The sequence below is a fragment of the Lutra lutra genome, chromosome 1, assembly GCF_902655055.1.
Source record: "Lutra lutra chromosome 1, mLutLut1.2, whole genome shotgun sequence".
Classification (NCBI taxonomy): Eukaryota; Metazoa; Chordata; class Mammalia; order Carnivora; family Mustelidae; genus Lutra; species Lutra lutra.
In genome coordinates, this window is record NC_062278.1 from 15967992 (window position 1) to 15977547 (window position 9556).

The 9556-nt window shown below is 33.7% G+C and overlaps 1 protein-coding gene across 2 annotated transcripts in view; it reads left to right on the plus strand.

The window, feature by feature from the left end:
* Nucleotides 1–3895, plus strand: part of LTN1 (listerin E3 ubiquitin protein ligase 1) — a 69208-nt gene extending 65313 nt beyond the window's left edge. For both annotated transcript variants that reach the window (XM_047721437.1, XM_047721429.1), the window contains exons 29-30: nucleotides 757–924; nucleotides 1509–3895. In XM_047721437.1, coding sequence (XP_047577393.1) covers nucleotides 757–924; nucleotides 1509–1571 — 231 coding nt within the window. In that variant the 3' untranslated portion in view covers nucleotides 1572–3895. The remainder of the gene's footprint in view (nucleotides 1–756; nucleotides 925–1508) is intronic.
* The last annotated feature ends 5661 nt before the right edge of the window (nucleotides 3896–9556 follow it).

The following is a 9556-nucleotide window of genomic DNA, read 5'->3' on the forward strand; positions in this document are numbered from 1 at the left end:
ATTTGCTTGGGTCAACACAGATAAATGCCTGAATGACCTGAACCTACCTACTGTGCTGTTTTCCTTTTTAAAGTTCTGCATTTCTTTTTTCTTTTTGGTGTTTGAGAGGAGTTGACTTTACTCCACTGACATTGTGGATGACACAGAACTATACATGGTGTTAAAGACATTGTTTGAGAGGGAATCTTTTTCTAAGATACTGGATCGATGAATATCTTTGGAGCTACTTTTAGTCTAACATTTCAACTCTCCTTTTGTGATTAGAGAAATCCCAGTACTCTCAAAGATCTTTGACTTTTAAACATACTGTAGCTGTTTGCACGTTGAAACTATAAAACTTGATGTATTGGTGTAAAACCTTTCTTTCAGGTCTTTCTTTAGTGGACAAAATTCTATCTGGTTTTTAAAACTTGGCAGGTCATTTTAAAATCCAACATTCAGAAAACTTAGGAGATGTGAATATAGCCAGGAAGATTCTCTCTTTCTAAATTAAAATTTAGGGGTACCTGAGTGTCTCAGTTGGTTAAGCGTCTACCTTCAGCTCAAGTCATGATCTCAGGATCCTGGGATCGAGCCCCATGTCATCGGGCTCACTCTCTTGTGCTCACTCTCCCTCTCTCTATCTCAAATAAATAAATAAAATCTTTTTAAAATTAATTAGTTAAATAAAATTCAGCTTTAAAGTTTATAAAATTGAATAAAAATAACTTTGGTCTTCAGAGTCTATTTACTCTATTTTTTCCTTTTTGTTAACAGAATGGAAGTATTATGGAAGGCCTAGCTTTATGGAAAAATAATGTAGACAAACGTTTTGAGGGTGTTGAAGATTGCATGATATGTTTCTCAGTCATTCATGGTTTCAACTATTCTCTTCCCAAAAAAGCCTGTAGAACATGCAAGAAAAAGTTCCATTCAGCCTGCTTGGTAAGCCCAAAGAGAAGTTAACTTATTTATATTTTATGTATATTTATATGTATGATATCTAGAAAAGAAAATGATGTTAAACTCGTAATTGTAGTTAATAAGAGGCATATTAAAATGATTTTTCAAAATCTATAAAAAATAATTATTAATTTATGGAGACTGGTAGCATCAAAGCACTTTAATAAATGGGTGTTTTTATTATAGCTCTCTCACACAGTAGATGGTCCTGTCAGATCTAGACCATAAAGGAGACTGAAAAAAACTAGGGCCATCTGGCCTTAGAGCTCTTTACTCTTTTTAAACATCATATTGAAAAGAAAGCTGCCCAGTATACAGTCGCTTCATAAGGAGGTCTTCCTGACATGTCTTAGTGGTTGGGTGGTGTGGGAGTCTAGGGAGAGAGAGTCGTACTGTAGCCTTTGGAAGTAATACTGAGTTGATTTTGGAGAGGAATGGGGGGAAGCTAAAATTTTGGTATTCTCCCTTTTCCACTTAATCATTGTTAAGCTTACCTTGGATGTATATGTAAAATGACAGTTTAAAAGGTTCTTTTAACATTTAAAAAAAACATTTTTTTTCCCCAGTACAAATGGTTTACGTCTAGCAACAAATCCACTTGTCCACTCTGTCGTGAGACCTTTTTCTGAAATTTTTTCCTTCCATTGGAAGTGATCCTGAAGAAAATCAAACAAGGACTGTGGATCTGGATCCATCTTAAAGTGTTGATGGGAGGAGGCCAGTGAGCGTTACTTTTAAATAGGACCTTCTCTGGAAAATTATTTTGGTTAATGTAATGATCCTAAAATCAGGTTTACTTATCTTTAGATTGCTTTGTAAATGTTTGGAAACCTTTTCTTTTACATAAGAATATTACATATTTGAGAGAAAATATTTATATTAATAGTTTAATCTTTTTGTATATTTAAAAATAAATATGGAAATACCCTAAATTACAGAATTGGAATTTGTGAAAGCACTGTACAACTATATTATACTAAAAAGCCCACTATGTTTGTTGACCTATGTTCTAGAAGAGTCCAAGTGAGGCAAATGAATTGAGAGGGTTGATTTATATCTACAGATATTTTAAGATTTATTTATTAGTTATTACAACAAAATTAATTAGTATTCTGACATTTGTAGATTATTTTAATGATAAAAATGAGGCTAAGCTATCAATATAGCTTATCATAAGCTATTTGAAGCATGCTCTGAAATCCTATATAAAAGAGTGTAAACTGAAATTTAAGGTGTCTCCATTAATCAAGGGTTATGAAATTTAGAAAATGAAATTCATGGCACTGAACTTTTGCTGTGGAAGAATTTCCGTTTGTTAGTGAAATTTGAATTGCAGTCTTGTCAGTGAGCTTATTACTCCGTTTGAGTGAGTCTCTAGAGGGTATGAAGTTGAGAGAAACAGAATTAGATTATTTCATTCATGAAGCAGAGTGGTAGTTATCCCTCTATTGAGAGGGAAGAAATAAGTATTTCTGAAACTTAAGACTGGTTTAAGAAAAAACAAAAATTTTTAAATGTTGTAGGAGGCTTTCAATTTTGTAAGCAAATTTTGCTATTCTTACTGGCCAAAGTTACACTAAATTAGAGATTTGGGGGAGCTTATTTTTTCCAGCCTTTACAAGTACAAGTTAATAATTTTAGTACTAAGTAAAATTTAGTATAATGGGCTGAAGTGGAATAGGTGAATATGTTCCGTTTGCCACAGCACTGTTACCCTTAAAAAATTGTGCCCAAGTTATAAAAGTATGGAAGTTTGGAACTTGGAATAATTTTATTGCAGTCTTCCATTACATGGGAAATATTAACATATCTGATAGCAAGTTTACTTGAAAGATCAGCTGATCATCTCTGTTGCAAATGTTTAATTGGCAAAAAGAAGTCATGTTAAATAAAATCACTGCTTACCATCACCTGGGTAAAATGGTTATTATTGAAATAGGATGAATGTGGTCAGAGTATCATAGTCGAGAGTGAAGTATTATGCGTGAATTATAGATCTCTTGAGTTGAATATGTAGATGCAGTGTCCTACCCGGTTTTGTCTGTCTCTTGGATTTTTCTCCCTAATGTTTATTATCTTATAGCCTTGAGACTCAAGGAGTCAGTGAGAACAGATAGCAAAATTCTACTACCTCTTCTTAACCCCTTTCTTAAAATATTCTCTATGTGTCTCTCTGACATAGTAATCCCAAAGGATTGTGTTACTCCTCTGTGAAAGTTGCACACTTTTCCTTTAAAAATGGTTTTATAATAAGACCTTGTTTATAACTTTTCCAATATTGGTACTTCTTGGCTTCTGACCCAGACCTCAAGTAGAACAGAAAAGGGAATAATGGAGCATTGTTTTTCCATGTTAGCATCTAGGGCATCAGGTTGTTGGTGAAACACTATAATTCAGTGGAATACCTACTCTTCATACTTAGGACTCTTAACACATTTCTTTGAGACTTGTAAATATAAGTGTAAAGCTTGTTACTGTTTATATGCTTAAGAAAAAGCTTTCCAGAATAAGACTGAAATTCAGAATATCATTGATTAAAGTTTTATTTATACAGCTTTAACAACTGCAGAGCATCCCTTAAAATTTTAGCATAAGGACATTAAAAATTGCATGAGATTCAAAGCCCATTAGCAAAATTATTAATTTAAAATCCTAATGTAAATTGCAAATTTTAGAATTTATTTTTAACTCTTATTTATCACATGTTCTAATGTATGTACATAAGTTTCTGTGGCTTAAATAATGTTATTATTTGATAAGTTTTTGTGGTGTGGATGATTGTTATTATTTGATTGTTATACCATATGTGCCCATTAAGATTCTTTTTAATTATAAAATATTTCAAATATACAGAGTAATAATAACAATAATATAAATGCCCTTGTACTCCTCACAAACTATTTTGCCATATTTGCTTCTGATTTTTAAAGAAATAAAATCTTCCTCTTTTGTACTTCTCCCTGATGCCATCTCCTCTTTCCCTCCCTAGAGCCAACCTACTGTTCTGAAGTCGGTGTAACTCTTCCCTATTTAAGATTTTATATTTTATCATGTGTTTCTATCCATAAATAATATATAACAGTTTAAAAAAATTTTATTTGCAATAGCCTATTGTATGTAATCTTCTGTGACTTACTTTTTCAGTCAACATAACTGCTGTATATTAGTTTACTTGCCAGTTCATTTCAATTATTATTTTTTGTTATTTTGAGCAGTGCTGCAAGTGTACATCCTTGATAAAATTTTCTCATGCAAATGTCCTAGATGTTTTGGACATTTGCCCCCAAATGGATTTTTGGGTAGTTGATATGTATAGTCTGTGATTTTAGACCTTGTCAAGTTGCTCTCCAAAGTGGTGTGCAAGTTTGCGCTGCCAACAGTAAGGTAAGAGAGTTCTGGTTTTCTTGCCTCATTACCAATATTTAGTCTTCTCAGATTTTTAAGTCTTTCTAATAAGAGCTGTGAGATAATGGCTTTTTGTTTTAATTCATATGTCCTTGGCTAAAAAGAACATTAGCTTTATTTCATATACTTACTGGTCATTGTGAATTTATTATCTATATGCCTACTTTTCTCTGTTACGTGGCTGCTTTTAGTTTGTGGGTTGACTTTAACGTGGTTTATGACTGTCTTTAATTATACAGAATTTTGCAGTTAAATTTAGTCAAATTTATCATTTTCCTTTATGGTTGAGCCCTTTTTGTATTAAGTTTTAAAAATTTATTACTTTCCTGGAGTCTGAAAAATTCTAGAAAAAAAAAATTTTTTTTTTTTTCTAAAAAAATTTTCCTTCAAAAGGTATAAATTTCAGAATATGCCTAATTCACCCCAAATCAAATTTTGTGATTGTTTTAAGGTAGAAATCCTACCCCATATTGATAGCCAGTTCTCATAACATCTTTTATTAAACAATACTGCCCATTCCTCATTAACTTTATAGTGACTCCTCTCTCATATTACCAAATCTTACATGTGCAGTTTGGTTTCTGGACTCTGTATTCTGTTCCACTGGCTTACTTACCAGTGTCCATTCTACATAAATTATTTTTAATTTAAAAAATAGCTTTATAATTAATTTGAAGAGGAGTTAAGTAGTCCTCTACTCTTATTGTTCCAAAAATTTCCTTGGATAGCTATATCCTCTGCTATCCAAGTACTCCCCTTCCCTTGCTTGTTTATTATCATGGCTAGTTTGTCCTCAGCTGTACTAAGTTGTTTTATGAAAGAAATTTGCTAAGTGCCCATGTTAAGTTTTATCTGGTGCAATAGGGTGGCTCTTTTGGCTTTGCCAGATCTTACCCTTATGGCCTTCCAACCCAATTATTCTCTTTTGTTTCAAAATTGGAAACAAAAATTTTGTATATTTGTGATGGAATGCTTGAACTTCTCCATGAATTTGTATTTTTGTTTTATAAAATTCCTTGCAAAAAAGACTTTGGGCTCAACAAGGTATTTAGCATGGGAGTCTGCTAATCTAAGAAATTTGATGTCTTTTTTTTTTTTTTAACTCTGGATTTCTTTTTAAGGATAGCAGCTTCTTTGGATGGCACCAAAGCATCAAGTAACTTATATATTTCATATCCAGATTTTATTAGGAGGTTAAGGAACCTCTGTTTCTGTGGCATTCCAAATTGATATGTTATTTCAAAAATATACTGGCTATTTACTCTTTTTAGCAATATGATATGTCTTATAAAATACTCTTAAGAAGAAACCTGTAAAAGACTGCAAGTTTATCCACTTGAGCCTATTTGGTTTGTTAGGTATGGTACTGGATTCTGAAAGACTCCGGTGTATTGTATGTCCAGGTAATAGTCTTCCTTTTCATTTTTTAAAGATAAAATCTAGGGGCTCCCGGGTGGTTCAGTGGGTTAAAGCCTCTGCCTTGGGCTCAGGTCATAATCCCAGGGTCCTGGGATTGAGCCCCCTGCATCGGGCTTTCTGCTCAGCGGGGAGCCTGCTTCCGCCTCTCTGCCTACTTGTGATCTCTGTCTGTCAAATAAATAAATAAAATCTTTAAGAAAAAATAAATAACTAAAGATAAAATCCATTAATAAGCAGTATTTGTAAGAATTTAGTAGTGCAGTGTTCAGAATGTCTGTTCTGGGCATAGGCACTTCTTGAACTGCAGAACCGTATCATGGGATTCTTCATCAGCTAAAGATAATAGAATTAATGAATTTGGGAAGGCTATACCAGTGGATGGTAAAACGAGAAAGAGAAAGTGATAATATACTTTATGTGGTACCTCAGATTTAATATGCGTATTGATCTTGTACCTTCCAACCTTGTTGAATTAATTTATTCTAAGAGAGAGTGTGTGTGTGTGTGTGTGTGTGTGTGTGTGTAAATTCCTTAAGATTTTCTATTATATACAAGAGCATGTCATTGGCAGATAAGGAGTTTTACTTCTTTCCCAGTCTGAATTTGTTTTATTTCTTTTTCTTTTTCTTTTTCTTTTTCTGTCAGTGCAGCATCCCATTTGTGACAACCAAAAATTTCCAGACATTGCTAGATGTTGGTAAAATTGGCCCTAGAGAACCATTGCCTTAGAGCATGGACTAATTAAGCCCTACTGAATAAAAATATAATGTGAGCCACACATTATTTTAAATGTTGCTAAGTAGCCACATTAAAAAAATGTAGGAAGGAATAGGTAAAATTAACTTTAGTAACATTTTAACTTGGTATCCAAAATACTATTTTAATATGTAATCAATATAAAAATTAGATATTTTACATTTTCTATATTCTCTTTGAGATCCAGTGTGTTATTTTAAATTTATAACACACTGCAAATCAGATAGGAGATTTTTATCAGAAATACTTGATCTGTATTTAGATTTCAGAAAATTTACATTTAAGAAAGTAAATTCACATACCTAAGTTTTCCAAACATACTTAAAAGTTTTCCAATAACTGGATTGCATGTCCATTCTTTTTTTTTCTTTTAAGAATTTTTTTTTTAAGATATTATTTATTTGACAGAGATCATAAGTAGGCAGAGGCAGGCAGAGAGAGAGGGAGGCAAGCTCCCCACTGAGCAGAGAGCCCGATGCAGGGCTTGATCCCAGGACCCTGGGATCATGACCTGAGCCGAAGGTAGAGGCTTTAACCCACTGAGTCACCCAGGCACCCCTGCATGTCCATTCTTTACAGAAGAGCTCCAGTTGAGTATTAGAGGTCAGTAAGATGTGTGTTTGTGTTCTTTTTGGGAGACTAGGTCCAGATTAGGTTGTATTTATTATGCTGTACTCTTCAGAGTTTGGAGAATAACCCCAAACATGTGTCCTGGCTATGAGAAGGTTGAACTGCACGATTTTCCATATTTGTCTAAATAGGACATACAGCTAAATCTTGTGGTAAGGGTAAGAAATCTATACATTTTTTAAGCTTTGTTTGTTGAGACTGTTATCATTTGTTCTATAAGCAAATATTTGTTAGGTGGTAATGTTTTGTAGGCCTGTAAATAAGTAGTCTTCAGTTGGGGAAACAAAGATGAGTAAAATTTATTTCCTTCACTCTAGGAGCTCAGTCACACTTGGCGTATTTCAAATGCTTATTAGCAGCCTGTGGCTTGTGACTGTTGCATTGGACAGTTGGAGTCCAGGTCTAACTTTACATATATAAACAAAAAGAAAGGTTTATGATAAACTAGGAAGACTCAGTCTGGGCTGTTAAATTCAGCTCTAAATACTTCACCTATGTCTTGAGAGTCTTTTGCCTGTAAGAATTCTGGGATCATAGCTTATCATTTGATTATTTTTGTAATTGCATACACAGTGTAGTTATATGTCCAAATCAGCTATACTTTAATCATATATAGAATTTTCCAGGGCTTTGAAAAAAAAAATCCTGCAGTGTTATCTGGCAGTTTCATTTATTAAGTAGGACATTACCTATTAAATATTTGTGTCATAAAGAAAGTAATATATCCTGATTGGTCCCAGAATAACAGTTAAAGATTTAGACATTTCCATTATTTGAGTGGTTTTAGTATTTTGAGGGATCTGATGTTCTGTGGTAGTGGAATTATCAGTGGATAAAGTGACCCATATCTGTTTTATGTTCTCCATCACTATTTATAAACCTGTTTCCCTAGTTTAGAAGGTGGTCAGGGAATTTTCAAGTATGCTGATGTCTCCTGGAGTGGTATTGGTAGAGAGACTTTACATAGTTGTCCTGTTTTTAGTCATTACAGGACATTAATTTTTCCAAAGGCCCCTTCTGCTTTTGGTATCCTTGTCCAGAGCTGCCTAATTTTTAGAACACAGAACCTTTGGTCATATTTTTAATACCACTTATTTTATCTTGAGAGTCAGAAATTTGTTTTGATTTCTAGCTTTTTGAAATGTTAAGCAACATCTTCTAAATTGGCATTTTTTTCAGTGACTTTTTTTTTTTAAATTGGCATTTTTGAGTCCCATTTTCATTAAAAAAAAAAAAAAAAAGTCAAGCCCATCTACCTTTACAAATTAGCTCTTGAGGATACTCCAGTATATTGTTTGAAATTTTTCCTGGGTCAGGTTTCCTGGGTTTTCAGTGTCTGCTACTTATTCCTCTTATTTTGTTTATAATTTTTAATTTTTGTCCAATCCATCCATGAGGGAAAAGCTTCTGGAATGGACTTATATACAACATTTCCTATTTGTTTCCCCTTTCAGGGTCATATCTTGAATTATGAAGAACTGGGTATTTAAACCATCTCCTAGTTTTTGGATCTTTGTTGTTATTGATTTTGCTGCTTTTAACTATTTTGTTCCCATTTGAGGGAAAAATTAAGTGAACTTGTTGGTACAGACTCCAGGACAATATCTTAACAACATTCTGAATTCATCAGCAAATTTGTTTTCTGAAGGTTAAGAAAATCCTTGCTTATAGCTCTCTACTTGACTCCAGACCAAGGTTAAAATACCAGGTTTCTTTAGACCTGCATTCTTCCATAATAGTTCTGAAGGGATGTGATATGATGTAATTATTTTGTCCTAAGAAAACTTTGAGCAAAAAATCACCCTTTTGGAGGTAAAAGAAGGTGCAGAAAGATAGAAGGAATTTGATACAGATAAAGCTGGGTAGAGGGAAAGGTGTGATGAGGTGGATTTCAGAAGGTTTGAATGGCAGTGAGTTTTCAGTGTTTCATTTGCGGTCTCAGCATACCAATCAAAAGTTAACTGTAGGGTCACCTGGGTGGCTCAGTGAGTTAAGCCTCTGCCTTCGGCTCAGGTCATGATCTCAGGGTCCTGGGATCGAGCCCCACGTTGGGCTCTCTGCTTGGTGGGGAGCCTGCTTCCCCCTCTCTCTCTGCCTGCTTCTCTGCCTACTTTTGTGATCTCTCTCTCTGTCAAATAAATAAATAAAATCTTAATAAAAAAAAGTTGACTGTTGAATACTTTAGGCTTTTCCCCCATGATTTTTCTAGAGCTCCATTGAATGTATTAATTTTGGTATATCAGAAGTTCCTTAAAATGGTTATAAGTAATTCTGAGTCATTTTTTTAGCAAAATTTTGCCATTTACCGAATTAAACACAAGAGTTAGGATTGTAGTGAGAAGTGTCAGGAGGAGGTTGTGCCTTTGACATAAGCAATGACAAGAAAAAGGCACTGCGTTTGTCC